At 37.1% G+C, this 27,490-nt stretch overlaps 1 protein-coding gene across 1 annotated transcript in view; it reads left to right on the forward strand.

Annotated features, from left to right (window-relative positions):
- The first annotated feature begins 16,550 nt into the window (after nucleotides 1-16,550).
- Nucleotides 16,551-27,490, forward strand: part of serp (chitin deacetylase-like protein serp) — a 32,509-nt gene continuing 21,569 nt past the window's right edge. Inside the window, exon 1 of the mRNA XM_067150828.2 lies at nucleotides 16,551-16,651. Within this exon, the coding sequence (XP_067006929.1) occupies nucleotides 16,591-16,651 (61 nt within the window). The 5' untranslated portion in view covers nucleotides 16,551-16,590. The remainder of the gene's footprint in view (nucleotides 16,652-27,490) is intronic.

Genomic DNA, 27,490 nt, shown 5'->3' on the forward strand with positions numbered 1-27,490 from the left:
GCGGCTCAATCGTACAACGCGCAGGCCCACTTCCTGCCACTACACAATTTACTTTTAGAAATAATCATAAAAGCAATCCATTGTGAGTTTCATTCTCGCAAATATAGTGTTTGTGTGCGTTTAATTTATCAGTAACTAGCATGTCTGTGAGTTCGTACGATTGGAATTCCTTCCGGTTTGCTGTGAATATCAGTGAGTAGTAGCTCGCGACTGGCTTCCCGTCAGACAAAGGCAGTGCGGCAGCATTCCTTGTGAACAGAATATGAAGTTTGTCAGTGTGAGCGTCAGACAAAGGCAGTGCGGCAGCATTCCTTGTGAACAGAATATGAAGTTTGTCAGTGTGAGCGTCAGACAAAGGCAGTGCGGTAGCATTCCTTGTGAACAGAATATGAAGTTTGTCAGTGTGAGCGTCAGACAAAGGCAGTGCGGCAGCATTCCTTGTGAACAGAATATGAAGTTTGTCAGTGTGAGCGTCAGACAAAGGCAGTGCGGCAGCATTCCTTGTGAACAGAATATGAAGTTTGTCAGTGTGAGCGTCAGACAAAGGCAGTGCGGCAGCATTCCTTGTGAACAGAATATGAAGTTTGTCAGTGTGAGCGTGAGACAAAGGCAGTGCGGCAGCATTCCTTGTGAACAGAATATGAAGTTTGTCAGTGTGAGCGTGAGACAAAGGCAGTGCGGCAGCATTCCTTGTGAACAGAATATGAAGTTTGTCAGTGTGAGCGTAGCTGGCGGAAGCCACACGTATGACGACGACTCCTCAACCATAGAGCTGATAAAAATACGGGGAAGTCGGGACCTTGTGGTGACGGGTTACCTTTCCCTACTCACTGCGCCTCTCACCAGGGCTAAACCTTCCATTTCACCTCCTCCTATTACTCAAGCGCAAGCGAGCTCTATTTACACTGGAAAAAGCACAAGTGTTTTGTTTTACAATTCCCAAGGCGATTCTTCTTCTTTTTTCCGTCACCCTTGCTAAGTGAGCTCCTGGGTCGAGCAGTGGATCATTGACCTCCATTCCTGATCCACTTTGCCGCTTCATATAGACTATAATTACGTTGAACGCACCACAAAAAATTATATTTCATACCTAACTACCAGGTTTCAATAAGGTCACTCCGAACCTGGAGAACAGTTGCTGTACGCTGGATTGCAGAGGCATTTCCTCCACTGGCAGACCAGCCCTCGTGTAGATTAGTTCCTCCACCCGAAGCCGTTGGCTGTTTTTGAGAATCGGGTTATTTACCTCCACTCAACATTTGGCGTTGAGTCACTAACTGTACGGCCTTACTACATCTTCTAAGGCAATATCTCTAATCAAAAACGCTGTACTTATCTTAGCATACTTAATGATCGTTATTAGGACAGTTCAGACAAGTTAACTTAGCAGTTCATTTCTTGAAGCTCTTGAAAATTTTTAGTTCATAGGATCGTGCATTTTACGTGCAGTTTTTCACACTCTGCGCTGGACGTGCGAGCGCCCTGGGCCGCAAGCTCGAAATGTTCCTTCCACACATAAAATTGCAGTTTTCTGGAAAACCACTAGCTTTACTAAGAAAATAAATACGGACAATTTGATGGGAAATAGGGAATTTGATTTTAAATCATGTATATATTTTGCTTGTAACTGTAATTTTACGGTTATTTTGAATTTTTATCAGATAAAGCGTGCGCCAAAACACACGCAATCAGTTTATTCTGGAAAATATTCGTGAATATTTTGAAGAAATTCTTGTGAATAAAACTCGTGAGAAGTTCTTCGTGAGGTCTAAGTACAATTGGTAGGCTCCATTCCATGATAGAACTAACTGTTCAAAACATCGTATTCATTTTTAATGGTTCCGGACTCATTTCCGACTTGTTCTACTTTTAAACACAATTACCCACTCTCCTGATAAGCTAGAATAATTATAATCCACAGTAATCTTTAAGGAGTAAGAGATTACCTTCCATATACAAATAAAATATCAACTAAAGAACAATTGATAACTTAGGAGTTATTAAACCTTATGGACTAAAATACAATAATGCAAAGCATGAGGAGGACAGAAAAGAATACAGGCGATTAAAGAATGAAGTGAATAGGAAGTGCAGGATAGTTACGGAAGAATGGCTGAAAGAGAAGTGCAAGGATATTGAAGGTTGTATGGTCCTAGGAAATATTAGATGTTGCATACAAGAAAATGAAGGAAACCTTTGGAGAAAGGACAACTAGGTGTATAACAATTAAGAGCCAAGATGGAAAAACACATCAAAAGGAGACAAACAGAAAGATGGTAGGAACATATTATGCAACTGCATCAAGAGAAAGTAGATGACATGGTTCTGAAGGAAGAACAGATTGTTGATAGCGATAAACTGGGAGACCCAATTTAGAGGTCAAAATTCGATAGAGACCTAAATAGGAACAAGGCACCTGGAATTGATGTCATACCCTCTGAATTACTGACTGACTTAGGGAAAAAACAGCTTGGTAAGGTTATTCAATTTAGTGTGCAAGATGTTTGAGACAGGAGAAGTGCCATCCGAGTTTTAGCAGAATATTGTTACACCTATTCCCAAGAAAGCCGGTGCTGACAAGTGCATAAATACCGCACCATTAGTTTAGTATCTCACGCCTGAAAAATGTTAACATGGATTATTTACAGAAGAATGGAAAGACAAGTTGAAACTGAGTTTGGAAAAGATCAATGTAGCTTCAGAAGAAATATAGGAACATGTGACATTGACTTTACGTTCCGAAGCCCACGCACATGGCGTTTATAGATCTAGAAATGGCATTCGATAATGCGGATTGGACCAAGCTGAAGTTGACTGGGATCAGATACCGCGAACGAATAATTATATACAATCTGTATACAAATCAGACTGCAGGGATAATAATCGAGGACGTTTTGAAGGGAAGCAGCAATTAATAAAGGAGTGAGGTAAAGTTGCAGTTTATACCCCCTACATTTGAATATTTATATAGAACAGGTGGAAAAGGAAATCAAACAGGAATTTGGAAAGGGAATCATAAATTAAGGAGAGGAAATCAAAACCTGAGATTTGCCGAAGGTAATGTTATTTTATCTGAGTCTGCGGAAGGTACAAAGAAATTGCTGAGTGGTATGGGCAGAGTCTTTGGGAAGGAGTACAAGATAAAAAGAAATAAGCCCAAAACAAAAGTAATGGAGTCCAGTCGGACGAAAGCAGGTTATGCGGTAAATATTAGATTAGGAAATTAAATCCTAAAGGAAGTAGATGCATATTGTCACTTGGGTAGAAAATAATTAACGATGTCAGATATTAGGAGGACATAAAATGCAAAATATTACAAGCAAGGAATTTTGTTTGGAGTGTGGCATTGTATGGAAGTGAAACATCGACGATAACTAACTCAGAAAGAAAGAGAATAGAAGCTTTTGAAATGTGTTGCTATAGAAGTATGCTGAGGATTAAATGGGTAGATTAAATCACTAATGAAGACATGCTGAATCGAATTATCCAATTGGAGAGAGATCGATTTGTCTAAATAAGAGAAGAAGAGATAGAATGGTAGGACACATCTTAAAACACCCAGAACTTGTTCAGTGGTCTTTAAGGGAAATGTAGGCTTTTAAGAACCGAAGGGGTAGATCATATTACAAGCAGATTAAAGCAGATTTTTAATTTTTATTTTTACAAGTTGCTTTACGTCGCACCGACACAGATAGGTCTTACGGCGATAATAGGATAGGAAGGGGCTAGGAGTAGCAATGAAGCGGCCTTAAATAATTTGTCTGGTGTGAAAATGGAAAATCACTGAAAACCTTCTGCAGGGGTGCTGACAGTGAGACTCGAACCCACTACCTGCTAAATGCAAGCTCACAGCTGCGCGCCCATAACCGCACGGCCAACTCACTTGATAATTAGAGCAGATGTAGAATTTTGTAGTTACATATAAATGGAAACATTAATACGGGATAGGGTGGCATGGAGATCTGCATCAAACCAGTCTATAGATTGATGACTCAAACAATAACAACAACAACAACAACAAAACAACAAAAACAACAACCATAACGACAACATTCAAATAAATTTTAAATGTTTCTCTCGTTACAATATTAGTATAGTCTATAGATATTTTATTATTTTAGATCTACAATATTTGCTATGAAATTTAAATTATTAAACTTCCGTGAAACTTGTGAAGTTGGTAGAAGATGTGATGACTGTATTGACCTTCATGTACATTTAATACACTCTTCGATAGAAGTATGCAGTCCTTATGGGATAGGTAAACCAATTACTGGGTAGGCAAGTGTAGTACCTTCAACCTTGAAAGTAAAGATATGTTCTTCAACCATAGAGTAATGCATCACTTCATATACCGTACTTAAGCAGTTTCTTCGCACACTTGGGTGACCATGGCTCACTTCTAGCAGCAGCACGCACATTCACGAAGGCAAGAGATTCACTGATTAGTTGAATCCACAATATAAGGATTAAATTGTACACATATCTTACGAGCTACTAGAGAATAATTTATATTTACACGGAGCTTTGAACTATTTAGTTACTCTATATCTTCTTCCTGATATTCTCCAAGTTACTTGTGCTCGGCACTTAGTATGGATGTAGCACAGTTTTACGACCGGATGTCAACCCCGTTAGGAGGGTTCATTAACTACTGCCCATATCTGTGGTCGTTTTTAGTATGACGTGTTTTATGTAAATGATGGTGTGAATTAAGACGAATAAAATCACTCAGCCTCCGAACTAGAGGAATTAATCACACACGGTAAAAATCCCCGGCCTAGTCGGAAATCGAAACAAGGACCCTCTAAACCGAAGGCCACTACACTGACCATTCATCCAAGGAGTCGGACTTCTGCCTTACTCAATACATTCTTACGTAAATGTTTATCAGGTGATATATTTTATACGTTGATGAAACTTAGTCAGAATGTCATATATTCGGAGAAAGGTTTCTTCGAGTAATGATTTCCTGTGCATGTTTGATTCATATTAGTATACTGGACACTACGAATTTATTAATTATTAAAATTATCAATGTTTGATAATATGTTGTTTATAATTTACCTCTTTATCTTTATTCTGTATCTATTATACGTTCCCCCAGATGGTCACGCCTTACTAGCAGCGTAGAGTGGCGACCACAAGACACTAGCAAGTCCACCATTTACAAGCCTACAGAAAAGCCTTGGGATAGATAATTATGAATGAATGAATGAATCAATGAATCAATCAACCAATTAATCAATCAAGTAAGCAAGCAGTCAATCAATCAATTAATTTTTTATCAATTTCATTTAAAAAAATTTGTGGTACTATTAGAGTTTCACAGAAAGAGATCATGGTGCCAGAATTCATTATAGTTGGTAGGGGAATATCAGTAAAATTTTATTACCACAGCATCCAGCAGCAGTGATAACTAATTATAAAATGTTGTGAAATTCAAATACTGCACGGTATTTGCTGTTTCAACACGACTGAAATATAGTCGTGAACCTAATTTAAGAAGTGATGCCAGTGTAGTTGCAGTGACATGTTTAATAAGTCCCTGTGGGCTCAAATTTACAGATGAAAATCTCCGGTTGTATAATCACTTCAAATAACAGTTAAGCAAGCATTCCGAAAGAATTAGTCATATACTATTTAACCTGTCAGTACATGATTAATATTTATTATCTCCCTTTGATTAATTCAATTTGACCGAGAGTGTTGGACGTGCGGTTAGGGGCGCGCAGCTGTGGGATTGAATCGGGGAGAAAGTGGGTTCGAACCCCACTGTCGGCAGCCCTGAAGACGATTTTCCGTGGTTTCCTATTTTCACAGCAGGCAAATTCTGGGGCTGTGCCTTAATTAAGTCCACGGCCGCTTCCTTTCCACGCCTAGATCTTTCCAATTCCATCGTCACCATAAGACCTGTCTGTGTCACTGTGACGTAAAACATTTTTTTTAAAAAGAACTCAATTTGTTTACAGAAACTTAAATTATAATGTTTTAAGAGCAATAAGCGATATTAAAATGCATTTATGTCTTAATTCTGGAAGATGAAAACATAAAATATATTTTACACTTAATACTTCAAGTTTAATATTTATAAAAATGTTATACATACAAACCAAATATTCTTTAACATCCCCGTCTCAATGGTTCATGTAAAATGTAAATTAATATCGATAAATTGTAATGGAAATATTTCTCCGTCCACTTAGGCTAGTGGCTCACAGTTTTCGGGACGTGCAAGACAGTTTCGGGGCTTATCTGAATGTGGTTTTACATTTACTACAGGAGATGGAAATCAAAGAGTTATTTCTGATTTTATACATGTTATTTGACTTTATATAAACTTCTGTTAAGATATCAACAACTAATTTTGGATGAGGAATCGCACATTGGACTCATTTAGCGAAATGAATACGTTGTTCAGAATTTGAGAGAAGCAGCTCTCAAATTCCCAATTCATGAAGTTTCATACTTAGAGCAGTAACGAAACGAATTTTGCCTCGTATGGAGTACGTTTGAACCCTCAGCTTAACTTTTCATGTAGGAATGAACCTAAAGGAGATGTATTAATATATCTTGAAGCAGTTCCCAAATTAGAAGCTCTTTCCATTACATATATGACTAGCTGTTACCCAAGACTTCGCTCGCGAGGATTTGGTAAGTTGATAAAAATTAATTGTTCCTCGGTACTGCACTAAGGCACTTTCTGAAAATCCCTTAAAGTATAAAAACTAGACGAAAAATTGAATTTCATTTACCCCAGAACCTCTTTATAAACCACGTTTGTGGCATTGCCTTTTGGGCTAAGATGACCAGATTACTGCAGAGCTAAATCTGGAACATGCGACATGGAACTCTACATGTGAGAAACAGTCAACTTTTAAGTCGAAAAAAAAAGGGTTTCTTTATTTCTAAAGGACATTCCAGATACCTATTTTCACGTCTGTAACATATTAGTTTTTGAGATATAAGTATTCTCATAAAGAAACTTCAACTCCTTCTTCACTTATTTTCGATCTCCTGCTTAAGTTGATTTTCCTAAAGCAGAAAGTACCGTACGTGTTTCTTTATTTTTAAAGGGGATTACAAATACCAATTTTCACATCTGTAACATGTTAAGTTTATGAGATATACTGTAGATATACTAATTTTAAAAACTGACTCACTCCTTGGCTAAATGTTTGAGGCCTTCGGTTCACAGGGTTCCGGATTCGATTCCCAGCTGGGTCGCTTATTTTATTCGTGTGGCTCGGGAACAGGTTGTTTTCGTTTGTACAAAACTCTCCTCTTCATATTCACTCAACACACCACATTACCAAACACAACAGGAACACGCAATCGTAATTACATCCCTACACACGGGGTTGGCGTCGGGAAGGGCATCCAGCCGTAAAACAGGGTCAAATCCACATGTGCAACACAGTTCGCACCCGCGACTCCACAGGTGTGGGAAAGCAGTAGAAGAAGAAAAAGAAGAAGAAGATACTCATTTTAAAAGTTCACTCACATTTTTATTATTTCACTCCCTTAAGTGGATTTTCCAAAAACCGTGTGTTCATTTATTTTTAAAGGAGATTCCAAGTACCTGTTTTAACAATTGTAACACCTTCATTTTCTAAGTTATATGTATGCTCATATAAATAATTCAACTCCTTCCTCACTTCTTTTCACCCTCTCCCTGAGCCCGTAAGTGGAATTTCTGAACACAACTTTTTGTGTTCTTTTATTTTTAAAGGAGATTCCAAATACCAATTTTCATGTCTGTAACATGTTAGGTTTTTGTGATATATTGTAGGTAATCTCGCTGCTGTAAGAATTCTGGAGCTGACGTTGCCATGGCAGTTCATTTCTTTATCCGATTCCTAGAGCAGGGGTAGTGTGGTGCCAATATCTCCATAACGGTTGCTTTTATGGTCTTAAAACATGGTTTTCGGGCCCCTAGGGCTTAGGCCTACCGAGTTTTGTTCTTTGCGTCAATGGGCTTAAAATTAGCATTGTCTCGTCCTTGTACGACAAATTCGATTTCGCCTATATTAGTCTACTATTTTTATATTTTTATATTTCCCCTCGTCGCCCCCCCCCCACCTCGAATTATTTTGAAAATAATATACAGCCCATGTTACTCACTGGCAATGTAGCTTTCTATAGGTGAAGTAATTTTGAAAATAGGTTTAGTAGTTTTTGAGTCTATCCGTTACAAATATATAAATTTTTCCTCTTTATAATATTAGTATAGACGAATGCTACTCAGTACTTAGTTTGGAACGGTTTGCAACAGTTGACCATCCTTCTTACTGGTATGACATTCCTGCGTTCAGTCTCAACCTCTCTCACTACATAGCTGCTTTTCATCCTCTTCCTTTATCCTTCCCATTTCACCCTTTTAGTAAACCACTTCACCTGTAACCATGCAAATATAATTCATTTTTAGAATTGAGATCTGTTCTTATTAGCTGTATTGTGTCAATGTGCATGAATGGTTGTATATAATACAGGGGCAGGGGCACTTCTTATGTAACGGGTAACTTATGCTCAAGTTCTGCTTCCACTCACAGTATATATATGAATTTGATAATGTAAATTTCGAATAGTATGCTGTGACAGTAAATAATAAAAATAATAATGTTAACATTTATATTTTCACGGCCCGTAGGCCTACTTTTAGACATGATATAGGCTTTTGGGCTTATGCCGTGTTAAGAAAAACACGTTTAATATTTGAGAGAACTTGTTTCCTTAACACTTCAGAAGTCCAAAAGCGTATATCATGTCTATAATAATAATAATAATAATAATAATAATAATAATAATAATAATAATAATAATAATAATAATAATAATAATAATAATAATAATAATAATAATAATAATAATAATAATAATAATAATAATAATAATAATAATAATAATAATAATACCGTAATACCGTAGACAATACTTGACAATACTTAATAGTTGATAACCGTGTCTCTGGTATAACTTACGTTTTTGTTACAGTATTATAAGTTCAGCAATAAATGACTGAAAATGCTGTTATGAAGCAAAAATCTGAACACATGTGACACATATGTCATTGAATAGCTTTCTAAATATCCCTGTATACCTCAGTGCAATATTTCGTTTTCATTATAAGTTCTCTCGCATTTTTCAGACATATTAAATTTGAAGAGAATTCAATAACAAACCTACAGTCACTCCCTTTATAAAGAAGACTTTCATAGCGTATTGCATATTTCTTTTTGTAAAAGATAGGTCCACCTCTGTGGTGTAGTGGTTAGTTTAATTAGCTGCCACCCCCAGAGGCCCGAGTTAGATTCCCGGCTCTGGCAGGAAATTTGAAAAGTGGTACGAGGTCTGGAGCGGGGTCTACTCAGCCTCAGGAGGTTCCCACCTCAGCCATCCTCGAAGTAGTTTTCCGTGGTTTCCCACTTCTCCTCTAGGCAAATGCCGGGATGGTACCTAACTCTTCCCTCTTCCTTATCTATCCGTTCCAATCCTCCCATCCCCACCACAAGGCCCTTGTTCAGCACAGCAGGTGAGGCCACCTGGGCGAGGTACTCGTCATCCTCCCCAGTTGTATCCACGACCCAATGTTTCACACTCTGGGACACTGCCCTTGAGGCGGTAGATGTGGGATCCCTCGCTGAGACCGAGGAAAAAACAACCCCGGAGGGTAAACAGATTAAGAAGAATAAGAATAAGTAAAAGAAAGACAGAAAACAGGGAACAAGAACTGAGATGTCCTAATAATTACAGAAGTAAGTTGGCAGGTATTGTGAGAGTCGGTGACCTTGCACTGATGTTCACATTCCGTATCTGTGTCCAAAACAGTCTCCCATTATGACGCTGATATTATCAAACACATTAACTGGAGACACATTATAGTTGCCTCTGATAAACTAACGGCATTGATCATTATAAAAAAGTGAATGTACTGTATTCTCCTCCCACACCATTTGCAAACGAAAGTCAGCGGAGTACCATGGGATTCTTTCCCATAATCGCATTACTGCAGTAGCGAGAAAGGAAGAAATAGGACAGTCTTCATTCTACGAATACAAAGTGCACGTACTGATGTTACAAAATGATCTCTGATCTAAAATGAGAAACCACTCTACCTTATCTACGTAAATTCTTGGCTTGAGATATTTTTACATTCATAATCTGCCCTGATTACATCATTGCACCATGACATGCGTTTCTTCCTAAATTTACTCACAGTTATTCCTGGGCATTCTGTGTCGCAGCATTCCTGTATGCCGTCTAGTTTCTATCTGTATCTTGGGCGTGCTGAATATATATTACTGAACAGTAGGTTTATATATCTTCTCATTCTTACAATTTTCCATTCTTATCTCTCTGTAGCCACCCCCCCCCCCTCTCTCGTGTAGGGGTAGCGTTCCTGCCTTTTACCCGGAGGTGCCGGGTTCGATCCTCGGCCAAGTTGGGGATTTTTAATTGTAAATGTGGACGGGTTCTTGGTCCATTCAGCCTACGTCATTACAATTGAGGAACTATCTGATGGTGAAATGGCGGCCCCGGTCTAGAAATCCAAGAATAACGGCCGAGAATGTTCGACATGCTGACCATACGACAACTCGTAATCTGCAGGCCTTCGGGCTGAGCTGTGGTCCCCTAGTAGGCCGTGGCCCTTCGGGGTCGTTGCGCTATGGTGTTTTGTTTGGACCTCTCTGCAGACAGACTTCATTTTCTCCCACTAGACCTCGTGATACTTAGCTCACCGTAGACCAGATATCAATCTGGTCATGGAAGAATCCTCGTAATACCCATATAATCCTAATATACTGGCGGTTTCAAAACAATACTCACAATACTTAGTACGCTGGGCAGGGTGGCATATTGATACATTTTCAAGAAGCGACTCATGGAAGGAAATACATGGTTCGGACGCTGCGGGGTGCCGAAATTTGATAGCGCTTCAACTAAGGTAATGGACGTGCGTTACAGATTTCGCTATGAGATCTCAAGCAATCCAAGAATAGCATTATACCACGCACTAAATTACAAAATGGGATCAGTAGATTGTCGGTTCGAAGCCTGACTGTCGGCAAAACTAAAGATAGTTTCGTGGTTTCCATTTTTCACACCAGGTAAATGCTGGCGCTGCACCATAATCAAGGCCAAGGACGCTTCCTTTATACTCCTAGCCCTTTCTTATATTATCCCTGTCTGTGTCGGTGCGACGTAAAGCAAATTGTAAAAAAAATAAGAAGTTAGAATTGTGTCGACCTTGATTACATCGGTAGCACAAAAATTGGTACCCAGTGGACAAAGGCATGAATCTTTGGGCTCAGTATTCTAATCGCAGAGTAGATTCATGTGATGAGATGTTCTTCTGGTGACGCAGAAGTGTCGTACTCTATACCCTTTTGAGTACCCCAGACGAAGACATCTTTAGTGGAGGTTTCTAAACGACACGTGGAACGCATCAGGTAGGAAGAGATGTAAAATTTTGACGCCCGACATTTTCTGAACCATGTATTTCCGGACATAGGGTATCTCTTGAAAAATGATAAGTTTCTCATCCCGTACAACTTATAAAGTACTGTGGGCGTTACTTTGAATCACCTTGTATTTCTTAAATTCAAATTCGGTGATGATATAGTCAATTATGAATCTGGTACCAATATCCTATAATGTATGAGGCAGAAATTGCCTGTATGCTTGAAGAATGAACTAGTGACTTTATTTCCATAGTAGCACAGAAGTCCAGTGAATATTTCCCGTTCCCTTTGGCTTCCATATTTTCCCCATATTTACCCGTTATCCTTTCATATCCTTCAGTTCTACTTCCAATTAACGCATTGAAATTATCTATGAACCCTATAGTATCCTTGCTGTTGATCCTGACTACTATATAATTCAGTGGTTTACAAAGCCTATGTACATAATTCTCGACTACTCCTTCACATTGTTAATGCACTGAGATGATTTATGTGTATTTCTAAATATTGCAGCCCACAAATTCACCCAAATTATTTATTTATATGACTAACGAAACTATGTTGCGTACTACGATTTTCGTTTTGATCTGCCGCACTCTACACTCTGTCCTCCTTTTAACACCTGTTGTAAATACCTTTTAATCTTCAATCTCCTCTCTATCTCCCCTTACCAGAACATGACTAACTTTACATCTAGACGAATCAGACAATTTTAAATTTTTTCTTCCGTATTCCCCTCAAATTTCACGTCGTTCGCCGAGTTGTTTCCAATAGTCGCTGACCTGTGAGAGAAAAGGGTAACTCCGTCACTCCTATACGACCGAAGGTTGCTGAAAGTATACTGAGCGCACTCGGTAAATTACTGTGAATTAGGGTGTTGGCCTTGGGTACACATAGTCCAGTGAGATGTTTTACTCTAAAAATTCAGGGACTAGCGATAGATTGGGTAGTCCCAGCCTCCTCAACAAAAGAAGGGCCACGATTCGGAATATGCCCTAAATTCTCACTCTCATTCCACGCCAACTGGTACTCCGACACTCATGACCAGTTACTGGGCCTCTGAGCCATTGTTCATTATTCATGAACTAGAATACGACAGTAGAATTAATAATAATAATAATAATAATAATAATAATAATAATAATAATAATAATAATAATAATAATAATAATAATAATAATAATAATAATAATAATAATAATAATAATAATATCGAACGAGTTGGCCGTGCGGTTAGAGGCGCTTAGATGTGAGTTTGCATTTGGGAGATAATGGATTCGAGCCCCACTGTCGGCAGCCATGAAGATGGATTTCCGTGGTTTCCCATTTTTACACCGGAAAATGACAGATTGTAAGGGTAAGTCTGCATCAGTATTGAAGTACGCGTGCTGAAGATATAAAATGCACTTATATCAGGGGGGACCAACACCTTTGACCGACCAAATGTGCGATGCTTCCTTTTACTTTTTCATTTAAAAGTGAACGTTTTACTAAATAGCAGCGCAACGTTTTCATTAATACCTCCAATATATTCGGAGTTATGACCATAAACGTGAAGCCCTGTTACCCAAGTAAGGCCTTTATCGGTAAGCTGGTTGCTCGCTTCCCCTAAGGTTTGTTTTTCACAACGTTTTCCACGATAACTCTGAAAGTGTTTAAGATATTAAGATGAAATCATGCATGCCTGTGTATTTCAGAGAGAAGAAGAATGTACACTATAAATATTCAGCTAACTTCATTGGTTAAGTGTAAAAAATATATTTTCCAATGAAAATTAATGAGAAAGTTTATAGTTGACGGATTTCACTGATTCTTGTACATGTTGTAGATATAACATTTTCTTTCTTTCTTTCTTTCTTTCTTTCTTTCTTTCTTAATCTGTTTACCCTCCAGGGTTGGTTTTTCCCCTCAGACTCAGCGAGGGATCCCACCTCTACCGCCTCAAGGGCAGTGTCCTGGAGCTCAGACTCTGGGCCGGGGGATACAACTGGGGAGGACGACCAGTACCTCGCCCAGGCGGCCTCACCTGCTATGCTGAACAGGGGCCTTGCGGGGGGGTGGGAAGATTGGAAGGGATAGGCAAGGAAGAGGGAAGGAAGCGGCCATGGCCTTAAGTTAGGTACCATCCCGGCATTTGCCTGAAGGAGAAGTGGAAAACCACGGAAAACCACTTCGAGGATGGCTGTGGTGGGAATCGAACCCACCTCTACTCATTTTACCTCCCGAGACTGAGTCGACCCCGTTCCAGCCCTCGTACCACTTTTCAAAAATTTCGTGGCAGAGCCGGGAATCGAACCCGGGTCTCTGGGTGTGGCAGCTAATCACACTAACCACTACACCACAGAGGCGGACTACAGATATAACATTACTAATCATAATAAAGAAAGAATCATAGAAAAATATTAATGCGTCTGGAAATTATCAGGGAAACACAAAATATTGGCCATGATACACTATATACAACAACGTAGGTTTTAGTAGGCATATCATTAAGGAATAATGTGTTTGTCATACTAGGTTCCCTTTTAGTATTCATTTCCATTGCTGTAGGGGAAAGAAGTTTAATACATTCCATTTTTATATGTTCAGAGGTGTAGGTCGTTTCCCCTTAAATCAGGTAAGTATTAACACCAATTACCATATTTTCTGAAGTTACTAATATTGTTCCCTTAGGTCAATGTGATCGTAGCTGGATACAAATAATTGTTAGCAATACGATCGTATTCCTTGAACAGCACGTAACTACAGTAGCTTAATTCTTTCACTCCATTGTCCAGTAGCACTGCAAAGAGAGCAAACTACCGCAGAGGTGTTATTCAACCGTCTCTGTTCAAGGTCCCAGGCATCGCGGTAACTACCTCAAGGTTTACTTTATTACTCTAAGGCAACAACGATTTTTTCTGATGATTACATTTCATTTTATCGATTTATTTTCTCCTTTAAACAGGTAGACAAACAATTTGCCTTTTTCAATGTTTAGAACGATTATTTTTAAATTAGTTCCCTAAAACAAATATATATGCATAATATAGCACAATATGCATGACACAGACACAGAGGAGGATAATATTCTACCTGTATATAGATAACAATGGAGCAGGAAGTCATGGTTCTTAAAATATCTGGAACGTGCTTTTTAAAATGACTCTTCTTTATATGCTACCGAATGTTTGGTACCGGGCGAGTTGGCCGTGCGGTTAGGGGCGCGCGGCTGTGAGCTTCCATTCGGGAGATAGTGGGTTCGAATCCCACTGTCGACAGCCCTGAAGATGATTTTTCGTGTTTTCCCATTTTCACACCAGGCAAATGCTAGGGCTGTACCTTAATTAAGGTCACGGCCGCTTCTTTCAAACTCCTAGGCCTTTCCTATCCCATCGTCGCCATAAGAATTATCTGTGTCGGTGCGACGTAAACCACTAGCAAAAAAAATGTTTGGTTTTCAATAGAATATTAATTCGTATTTTAGAAACAATATTTTAATCTGTAATAGGTGAACAATTATAATTCAACGTTCACTTTCTTCGAGTCTAAATTCGTATTCACTTCTCAAGTTGGGGCAGCTCTATTCTGCCTCCCCCCCCCCTTTATGTGTGTATTTTCCGTCCTCGTCCTTGGATCCTCAACAGCTCGGTCATTTGCTGTCATAGATGGCATACGCATCACTGAAGAAGCATACTAGGGAAATGAGCAGTGGGATAGTTTCCCGATTCTTTCCTCACTGAGCCAGAAGTCGTTATTACATAGCAGTCTACCAAGCTCACTGAAATGTCACTCAAATGCATGCACCAACCGATCCTATGAGCAACATTTGCACACCATTCATAGCATGGACTGGCTGCATAAGGAATGGCATAGTTAGCATTGCTCATACCTCAGTCACTTTCATATTGTCAAAGCCAATGATAAGACTGAGGGAGTTCAATGAAAGTAACACAATTGTACTCGGAAATGGAACCCTAGTACAGGTGAGATACATGTACCTTTTTAGACATTTACGATCCCTCCTGCCAATTTTAAATTTCTAGCAGTACCGAGAATCGAACTCTGTCCTTCAAGGACAGCAGTTAATGGTGCTAACCGTTAAACTAAGAAGGTGGACAATATCTTCGAATATTTTTTTTTGATATAACTGCGAACATTTGAAATTACCGTAACGAAATTAGTAACATGAATTATGTTTTTCTTTTTATTGCATAGTGCATAGTAATGTTTCTTTATTAACCTGTTATTGAAAATCAAACCAGTCTCCGTGCAAAAGAAGCATGTAGTTGATACCTCCCAAAACAAAGTGTGCTTCCTCCCATAAATTGCTCATCTAGTTATTAAGAAGTGCATGGCTAATAATGTAATTTACCAACATACAAACATAAGGTGAACAAAATAATATAATGCTGGGAAATACGGGTAGACAGATAAAGTTACGGAAGGAAGTGGAATACGCACACTATTCTTTGGAGACTTCTTTCCAAACGAGAATGAATTGGACTGGAGAATACAGGAGGGTTGAGCCGAGCATCATTCTCATGATACACACACCTTCACCATCTCGTTGCCACTACTCTCTCTTAATTACAAGTTCCCTCAATTGACAGAATCGCCTTTAGCATTCTGATACTGTAGAGAGAATACCTTGTTCTGGAAAAGCATGAAATATGTAACCATAAAGTATTTTGCCAAGTTTAAATTATATGTTCGAACGAAACCCTTATACCTTATTCTCCAGAGCAACACTTCCTGTCATCTAACGTCAACTCTGCGCATACCATAGAAAGTGAATTGAGGAAATGTACCACAGAGTAGAGTCTTCATAAGACTAACCGTTACAAGATCTTTCAATGTCACGGTGTCTAAGAGTTGATAAATTTGGCCGGAACACAAGGAGAGGAAAAGAGAGACGAATGATAATAATAATAATAATGAAAGAGAATAAGACGAGATTACAGAAGCGCTTGCGCAGGCGGCCATGATAATAGACAACGTCACAGTTTCTCCGCCAATGAGTGGTCGCGGTTGTCCCCGATCGCCAGCCCCTGGAGACTGAAAACTGTGGAGGATGTAGGGCACATATATAAAGCGCAGATGGGCGCGAGCAACGTCACTACCAGTGAGTGTCCGTCCGTGCGCGATTATGACGCGCTACTACAATCTTGTCTGGAGCGCAGTGTGCCTCGTGCTATGTCTGCAGTTAGGTAAGTCCTACGCGCGAGTTCAGAGTGCAAAAGAAGCATGTAGTTGATACCTCCCCCAAAAAAGTGTGCTTCCTCCCATAAATTGCTCATCTAGTTATTAAGAAGTGCATGGCTAATAATGTAAATTACCAACATACAAACAGAAGGTGAACAAAATAATATTCCTTTATAATTGTGATAAGTAACTGTTGCAAAAATATCAGTGGTATTTGAAATGGGTAAGTCTCACGTAATTGTGTTAATAATTCGAAGTAAAATACAGTTTTATTAATTTTATTTTATTTTTATTTCTTTTTTAATCATGAATTTTGTTGTGTAGTTGTGTAGTGAGAACAAAAAAGTTTCACGGAACATGAACAGCTGTTAAACATCCAGTTTTGTAAGAAAACCTACGGTAACTTCAATGCGAGATTAAGACAGGAACTGATGTTACTGTTCAGCGATCCCTGCGTTTTCCCAATGCAAGTAGTGAAAGGATATCGAAACTGAGTTCATCTTCTGTTTGTATCATGTACTGCATAGAATCATATTTTTCAAGGGATTTATTAAAAAAATGCGTGTGTTTATATCGAAATAACAAATGAGACGCGAAGTGTTCAGACAACGAGTATATTAAATATCAAGATAATAACTGAACGAAAATTGAAACAACTTACAAGAAGATATTAGTTTTTTGCTTCATTTCGGTAACATTCTAAATCTATTTTTTGAATATAATTGCATTAAAGTCTGACATCTGAACTTGTGTCTCGTGTCGGTAAATTTACTTGCATGTAAAAGAATTCCAGTGGGACTAAATTACGGAACCTCGGTGTCTCCGAAAAACCGTAAAATTAGTTAGTGGGACGTAAAGCAAATAACAATGCATTATTACTGAACATTTGCATAAAACATTATTACCTTGATTTTTTGTAGTCATATGGGTCCGAAGAATTACAAAAAGAGTTTCAGATAATAAACTACTGTAAATGTAAGTGATCTCTAAAACTAAAATTAAAAGTCTGATAAGTATTGAGAGATGGACGACATATTACTGGTATTAAATATTAGTGATCTTTGGTCTAAATACATGTATCAGTAATTTACTTTCATATGGTACGGTGTCATTTTAATTATAGTACGTAATAATGATAATGTATTTTCAAACTTTATAATGCGTCTTGCTCTTATATAATGCCAGATGACTTAAATATGAATCCTGTAGTTAGTCAACTTGCAGCACTGAGATCGGTGCACCTTAAGGTGTGGTGAATATTTTCTCTCGCCAGCCTGCTTGTGAAAGTAGCCCGCCTTGCTCTGCCTGGTTACCTGGCTGTTTGCCTGCCTGCCTATCTGGATAGGCTATAATAGAAACCAGGTTGTCTTTTTCCTCTTGTTATATTCTTCAACCGACACACTTTGCAAACGTCCTGGGGCTCTTGTGCAATCGTGGTTTGCACCGTAACAATTGTATGATAAACGTGGCCATTACTTTAATTGCCTGCATTATGTTAAAGGATAAATACTAAAGGAGTATGTATATTTACGTTTTTCGATTAGAAAAATTAGGATATAGATACTCGTAAAATAATTTTCCAGATGTGTTCTTCTTTCCTATATCAAAATTGGTAATACATGAATTAATACGTTATTTGGGGGAAGACTGTTTTTTAAAATACAATTATTAGTAATCTATGAAATTTAAGACACGGTGAGTTTTACGGACCCTCGTTCACAAATATACAATTCTAGATTAGAATATATTTCGAGCAAAGAAGTTATTTTTAAGACAATAATGTACTAATTATTAAATTTAAAATGGTGTCATTATACAAAAAATGACAATTATGCATAAATCGTTGCTTCACATGATGTGTAAAAAGCAAATATTTTAACCGGAAATATGCAAAAATGCTGTCAGCTGAAAGAAGATTGAAGAGATGTATTAAACTTGATGAATTTCGAATTAAACTATTTCACATCAGCATATTAACGGGATTTTTATAAGGATTTATCAAACATACTGTCAAGTATTAGATACATCCGTTTTTATTTTCACTATAACTGAGAAGTGATGTAATTTATTTCGCACCATTCATAATTTAGAGCCATCATCAACGTAATTAGTCTCGTGTAATTATTGCGCAAAGGACATCTGTGTGTAGATTCTGTCGTCACAATGTGTATATTTCAAGTTAAAAGAAGCTGGGATTGGATGAGGTAACCTGGACTTGATATCAGGAATTATTCTAGCATTTTCCTTCAATGAGTACAAAATCACCGGTGAGAAACAACACTGAGGTTATCTACTATAGATGTGTTGTTGGGATCACTGCAATTTTGCTTTCCAGTTTCAGGACAGATACGGTATTAGTAAGAACGAAAAGGGTGGATAAGTTATGGACTTTTTTATACTGTAACAAACATTATGTAAGACTATACATAGTAAAATTTACTACGACAATCAATTAGATGAATGAGAATAATATTAACTTGTAAAACAAAGATATCCAAATTAAAAAGTAGAACTATTGTAAAATTTTGTAAATGAAATAAGAATTTGCCCGAAAATATTTTAGACGAACTTCAGAGTTGTTTTTAACAAAACGAAATCCCTCAAAAAATTTTGAACTAGAGATATTTCAACTCTCCTAGAATTTTTGACCATGTCTTCTTAGTACGCAAAATAATTTAACTTCCTTAGATTTTTATTTACATATTCGTTTTGGTATGCCTTCTTCAGCACACACTCAGTCATTCATAAACACACACACATCGAATTTGTCACAGACAAAACAGACAACATATGAGTGATTCTACAATTTTAAAAATTCATGACACTTCATTCCCCAACAAATCTCAAATTATCTTTCAAAAATTACTCAAATCACCTAACATCCATATATCTCCCTTCTTTCCTGTTCATCACTTTAATTAGCTTCATTCCCACTGGCATGGTTTGGTTTTCAGCTCTAAGCATAAATGAATAACACTGAATGGGGACAGTTATTACCATTCCATTTATTCAAATTACGTATTACAGCACTGATTATTACGCCATGAGTGTAGAAAGATAAAGTGATGTGGGCGTTAATATTTAATTAAATTAATGAGAAATGAAAAACATAATTTCAAACAATTTTATTGCAAAAGTCGCAACATGACATAACAGAAGATTTATCTAAGACAAACAATATTTAATACTGAACCGAATATCACATTTTCCTTAAAGATGTTGCCTTGTGTTGGGAATATCTGTGTGTTTATCAATATTTCCAAGTTTTTAAATCAAGAGAATATTATCTTAGAAATTACTGCAAATAATTCTCTGTCTGATAATAAATGAACAAGCACATAAATGAGGTCGTTTCGGAGAAAATGTAAAAATAAACTCAGCATATTAACATAGATTAACAAAGGAGATGCGCATGAAACTTGGTAGGACTATTTCGTTTACCTTTAAATAATCAATAATCATCTTATTTTTCTTGAACAATACGCAAAATACTCAACAGGAATATTCGCAGTAAATTTAATGAAGTAAAACTTGTTTTAAAAAAATTAATTCTAAAGTGTATCAGAATGTCCCAGCGCTTTGTTAAGTAGAAGTGAAACAAATTTAAGAATTTAAAAGAAACATCAAAGAATCCTTCATATCTGCACAATATTTCTACTCCCCTGTCAACTTTAAAGTTACAATTACATGTAACTGCGATGATTTGGAGGCGGAAATTTCATATTTTAGTTTTGTGATAGCACTGCAATCACAAGAAATAATCATGCTCCAAATATATTGGTAGACGGATAGTTTAATATGTTATCACTATAGTGGGTATCGAATCCCTTCCGATTATTTCAGGAGATCAAAGATGTTTTGGGCCTGGTTTTGTCTTGATATAATGCAACATCAGTTCTTTTGATTCGTTCTGGTCTTCTTTTCCGAGTTTTTAATGTAATCAATCACCTTCGCCGAAGCATAAATTCGAACTGATGTGTGAGACAAACTTCTTTTCGAAATAACAGCAGGCACAGATTCTAACTTACCTTACGTTAATAAGACTCAAATAATCCCTGGGAGTAATAATTCTCCAATTCTCTTTTTCAATATACATCGGAAATATTTAAATCGTCCGCGCTGCATTTTGAGGTTTTGTGTAGACTGGAAGAATAGGAACACAGGCTAATAAGTAAATTTTGTTCGTCGATAGTCGAAAATCAATAAGAACATACTGCTTGTACGGATCGCAACTGAATCGTATTTAGATTTGCAGTTAAGTACCATTTGCAGTTAATTACGAAATATCACATGAATCACAGAATCAGTCAAACACTTCAGGTCATTCCGAACGTCTCAGAGTTTGATTTATTTTTCCTAATGAAAGTGTAAATTTTGGGGCGATTACTCATGAGTTTGATGGTGTTCTGCGAGTTTCAAGGTTTAACGGAACGCTGTAAAAGTGAAAGGCAGTTTGTTATGTTAAAGTGAATGTCCATTGTTACACGACGATTGTCTTTAAGCACAGAATTACACGTATCTGTAGTTTAAAGAAACAAGTTAATGGACCAAGAATAGTCGCATGGTTGATTTCTGTTTAGGTCCTTCCTTTACAGTCACTATTCACAGTAGTGTCTCGGATAAAACCTTGTTCGGAGTGTTTCACCAATACTCCTTGGTTCCGATCTACCCAATTTTCTGATTTAGATATCGTTATCCTTAATGCAATGGAAAATAATCAGTCTGTCCGATAATAAATGAACAAGCGCATAAATGAGGTCGTTTCGGAGAAAATGTAAAAATAAAGTCAGCATATTAACATAGATTAACAAAGGAGAAGCGCATGAAACTTGGCAGGACTATTTCGTTTACCTCTAAATATTCAATAATCATCTTATTTTTCTTCAGCTGGAGAAATACCCTTATCACATTAACTCAATTTAAAGGAGATAGCAAACAAAAGACAATCGGAAATGCTGTTTATCTGCATGCAACCAGAACTCTTCGAAAATATACATAATGGAAATTGCCTTTTCTAATCCATTTAAGTAATAACTTGACAGATATCTCCATAGACAACTTCCTTTGTCAATATCGTACTCAATTTCTTCTCCCGTTTATTTAAATGAAATGGATTTCCATCTTTGAAAGTGTATATTAGAGGATAGGAATGATAACGTAGCCTAGCAGTTTTAAGAAGAGACAGAGTATCGATATTTAACTTTGAATCCATAAGGTACCACCAAAAGAAATTTTAACGTCGCATGTCAAATCCTTGGTCAGATGTGACAGGTTCTAGTCACGCACTGATCATTACGTTCCAGCTTTGGTCTTCGATTCCATCAGATTAGGAAGACGATGATATCGAATGCCTCATGTCGACTCAAGTCATATCTCCATCACACCAGTACCCACGTCCAGGGCATGAGTTTTGAATCTTTCAGACCTGAAATCGATCCCCGAACCTTTCAAGGAATTATTTAATTCCTAATATGGGTGTTGTATTGCGGGGAATTCAGCTTCATGAGCGCCATTGAGTAAAGAATTGGTTTCCAATTCCACCTTCTGTGATTGTTGAGATGAGTTTCCCACTTCAGGAAATAACGGGGATATTATTAGATAAGGCAGATTACTGCACTTCCTTCTCAATTGTAATGGAAATTAACTAGTAACAAACACTTATTTCAATATACAATGGATAATTACCACGAATGTAGACTGTAGAATATACAAAAAACCATAACAGGAACAGCCAAGTGTAAGCCCTACTTCAAAAGCCATTAAATGCTAAATGTGTTCTTGACTTGAAATTAGTTCCAAAGTTTGTGCGCGGCTCTGTCAGCCGCAATATCACGTTTCGAATCAATACTCTTTACTTGAAATGGAATTGGTTTAATTTTCTTACTTTGTTCCTAAGATGATGTAACGTTCATCGCCATACTACCCCAAGCACGTACGAGTCATATTTTTCACACTCCCTCTAAAATGTCAATACGGTTCATTATAACAGCTGTCTTCCACGAGTATGCATGGGATTCTTCTATCTCCCAAGAACAACCTTTTACCGTATCTTGGCATCTTGTCAAATTACGGTTTCTTGCAGAGAAAACTGTTTACCGCTTGCAAGGTCATTTCATTAGAGGAATAACGGTGTTAGTTCAGGCAACAGAACTGATCATACTACACTCATTGTATCCTCCAAGCTAATCTATATCCAATTAAAATATTGAAGGTTAATAACTATGTTATGCCTAAGAATATCGCGGTCACCCTCTACGTATTTACAGTGTATCTTTGAAGTTGTTGTCATGTCTGTAACAACGTGTACGCCCATGTATTTATCAGTCCATGGGGCTGGAAAAATTGTTCCAAAAACTGTAGCGTTTTTTCATTTAACTTGGAAAAATGTGGATAAATCTACGTAAAACTGTAATAAAGACTTTGATATCGCGGCCCGAATTAAAACCATTAATTTTTAGCTTTGTAGTCCTCTCATGGTAACTATGACCATTGAATTAATTTACAAAAAAGGAGGTCCTATTTCGTATTGATAAATTATTACCTCAAAATCTCAGTGTAATCTGTTACATTACACGCCTAAATTTCATAACATAGTTTTAATATATTTTTTCTACTAAGATTTGTTCTGGTGGACTGATCGCTCACAAACTATTTTCTTTTCAAATTCGTGGCCATAATTTCTTTAAAAAATCTAATTTGTTTACCTTCATTTTCTAAAACACAATTAAGTTTAATCGAAGTGTCAGTCTTGGGTATCGATAATCATCATAAATTACTACATCCCACAATATTTTTTCTACCTGGAACATATTTACGAATTTACAATATAATATGTCTAGGATAACTTGTGAATATGATGTAAATAAAGAAATAAATTCGAACTAATTAAGTATTAAAAAATAATTAACTTCGTGGTGCATAAAAAAGTCAAATTGTGACACATGTATGAGGAAAATGAGTACAGCTCGTTAGCAAATTGACTAACACCTTCGTATTCTCGGGGTTTTACAATTCCTTTCCCAGTAACAGCATTAACATCCAAGTATAAAAATAAATAAGAATTGGTTTTAATATTGGACATCATTTTGGCAAAAATGTGACAAAGATTACTTCAACTTCCTTACTTCACCATCTTATTACCAAACACATTGTCACTCCTTTCTGTTTGTTTACAGTGCTGCAGCTAGTTTACAGTTCTTCATAGTTGTTTATTTACAGATTCACCATTTAAGAAAGCAAATATAACTTTAAATTACAAAGAACAGGACAGAATATTGTATTATCTTCGTGAGTCCAGTTATCAAACTAACCTACCTAAAATATAAACTTAAGTCACTTCTACTTAAAATGCCTGTGAAATTACCTCCTTGGACATTAATTCATATGGTCAAACAATATTACAAATCTCGCTGTGATGTACCTGAAGAAGAATACTTGTAATTTTGCTTATTTTTACTATGATTTTATTTTATGCTCATTTTCAAAACAACTTGCTTAATGCAGCATTTATTGCCGTCATCCACATTCATATTAACGTTATTTATTTGAAGTTATTCTCTCCTTTATATGACGTACAAATTTATAATGGTTGCTGCAGCTGTAATTAAGGTCAGTAGAGTTGTTAAAATGATGTAAGCGTTGTACGACTATTGCCGCCACGACATGCAGTATGTATGTCGTCATTTGTATAGTTAACACGGTTCTCTGGTCCAATGTGTTTGGAAGTACAAGGATCTATCACCGGCAGTGAATGAAGGAGCCTGAAGTCTTCCTAAAATACCTGTTAAGCAATATTTTCACCAGAAATCTAGAAACTGTAAGGGAGCAGGCTGTTCAGTATTATGAACAGCATTGCTGTTACGGTTTATAGTTATACGACACAGAATATTCGTGTGAACTGACGAAAACGACCAGTAAACGAGTCGTTTCTCTTCCTCACATGAGCAAATATTTTGTATAGACGTAATTAAACGATTCTGTGAACTATAAGGAAGAGCTGCTTGATCTCTATGAGATCAATAGTTGTGTAGACATATAGACTGTATTAAACGTAATCACTTGTGCAGTAAAATCTTCTAAAGTTAGAATTGAATTAAGAATGTTAAGATTTACAGGTGTTATTGCCCGAAGTTATCACTTTTAAATTAACTCATATTAAACCTGTGCTTATCGTATAAGCGCTTCAGCGTACCGTACATTATTTTGAATACATCGCCTTCGAAGAACACCATCCAGAAAGTTAATAGAATCCAAGATCTGAGGAGTATAACTAAAAAGGAATGTACAATAAGAGCGTTATATCAGTCCAAAACTTCCTTAATGATCGCTTTACCGAGCTCGATAGCTGCAGTCGCTTAAGTGCGGCCAGTATCTAGTATTCGGGAGATAGTAGGTTCGAACCCCACTGTCGGCAGCCCTGAAGATGGTTTTCCGTGGTTTCCCATTTTCACACCAGGCAAATGCTGGGGCTGTACCTTAAGTAAGGCCACGGCCGCTTCCTTCCCACTCCCAGCCCTTCCCTGTCCCATCGTCGCCATAAGACCTATCTGTGTCGGTGCGACGTAAAGCAACTAGAAAAAACAAATGATCGCTTTGACAGCGTCAATTTTATCAACTTGAAGAGTTTCTGTTCAAGAAGAAAAACATCACTGTGCAGATTACCAATAAAATAATGCACAATAGATCATTTCCATGACACCACATAGATATTAACGTGGGACTATATATGAGTTATATGTTGGGATACAATGGTCAAGGATTACAACGTTTTAATGAACGCTGAGTGATAGGGGAACATATGGGATGGAAGTTGAATAAAACAAGGTAGTTATGCTATAAAGTATATACAATTAATTTTAAACCCTTTTAAAATCGTTTCTACGACTGGTTTAATTCTGACATTTGGAATTACTTTAAACCAGTGCAAATTCAATGACTAGTAGAAGAAGTATGCCATTCACTTTGGTTGACTAGCGTTTCAAATACACCAGACGGAAAGAAATTATCTTGTAAGAAATTAACTTTCAACAGCCTAAAGTTTCGTTATCAGTTGCGAAGAGTGTAACCGAATAATTAATTTCACGATCGCAATGAGAATTCTCTTGTAATTCTTGCTGAGTTAGCCAACCGACAATATATTGAGGCCACAGCTGTTTACTCCAAACTGAATCTTAAATAGAGTAAAGACAGAATATGAACGAACAATGGAATAGTTAATTTGTATGTTTATCCTAAGGTTAGTTGAGAATTTACTTCTGAATTTCAGGGCAGAAATAAAAAACGAAACTGGAGCGGCCAGCAGAAATTCACCATTCCATGTTTTATGAAATGATGGTACAATATTTCCGGCATTTTGCGTTCCCTTCAGTTACTTTCTACAAGTTCGTGCAGGAAATGGACCTAAAAATTTATGCTCATATCTATGAAATAAATTTTGAAATTAACTATTCTGGAAATAAATGCCATTTCTTGATATGCGAAGTTGTGCTAATAATTATGTCTTGATAAAATAAATAGCAAATTTAAGCGCTGTCGTCAACATGTGGAGAAATCTGGTGGAAGGTGGATGGAAAGCAAAGCCGTCTTCGTACAGGCCTGGTGCAGTGGAAGGTAACTGCACCATCACTAGCAAGGAAACTGCTTGGGTTGGACCAGACAGGATTAAATATGTGTGAATGATCAATTGAAGATTACTAAACGTGATGTAATAATCGGAATGCTGTAAAATTAACGGTAGTGTTATAATTAATTCCAGAAAAGTAGCAAGTGGCTCGGTGCAGTTAGCTGATCATGAGGTGGAATGATCTCGCATATGGACTGCAGAAATATATCGAAGTTATAATTTCAAATTACATAAAATAATTTATTACGGAAATATGATTTTGACAACTCTAACAGAATTGCCAATATCATATTCTATTAACACCTATTTTGTCATGCTTTGGACAGTGTATGTAACAAGGGCAGGCATTCAGCAATGTTTTATGTCTTAATTGAACATCGTGCCAAGTTTATTGCCTTCGATACGGTGTGTTCGGTTTAAAACTACAGCAAAGAATTATAATTTTTAAGTACGTAAATGTTATTTTAAGGTAGAATCAATATTGTCATTAATTTCATGATATATTCTTTGATTTTCGTTCCATGTTTCATTGCGATGGGCTTGATCTAACCCAAATAGTTCGCTGGTAAGAAGGATAGAGTGGTTAACTCGATACACCGTGGCCTTTGCCCCCCAATAATTAACCTCGTACTAATGTCTGATTTAAATTGAGTGAATCCCAAAGCTATGTACCTCTCTTGAAGTGGATGTCTCTTTTCCAAATTTATCAACTTCTAAAGGATAGATGAACCCCTGTTTTCCGGGGTGAAGAATACACGCCTTTCCTGCAAGGCAGCCCAGAAGGTGAAGGACTATGCCATGCGGATAATAATATATATTAAATTTTGTATGATGCGATGCATGGCACGTAATTTGTTTCGCACATGGTCCTTCCTCAACATTCGTTGTGCTGGTTGTATCGATCTAATATGGAACCATTGTCCTTATGGTGTGTTCTGACGAGTGACAAATTTAATTACTTCCATATTTGCAAAAATAAAAGGCAAGACTGATTTATTGTAATCAAATCGTATGATATTTGGTGTATGCTGTATTTTTCATACAACTATTCGAATCGTATAACCCAAGACCATCAATCTTAGACTGACATCTATACTACAATCAAAATAAATTACCACGAATTCAGATAAATACAGTAACTTGGTCCTCAATTGTTGCTTCCATCATGTAATCCCATCTGAATAATATAGGTAAATAAATAGAATTGCTAAACTGGAAAGGA

The sequence above is a fragment of the Anabrus simplex genome, chromosome 7, assembly GCF_040414725.1.
Source record: "Anabrus simplex isolate iqAnaSimp1 chromosome 7, ASM4041472v1, whole genome shotgun sequence".
In the NCBI taxonomy this organism is placed as follows: domain Eukaryota; kingdom Metazoa; phylum Arthropoda; class Insecta; order Orthoptera; family Tettigoniidae; genus Anabrus; species Anabrus simplex.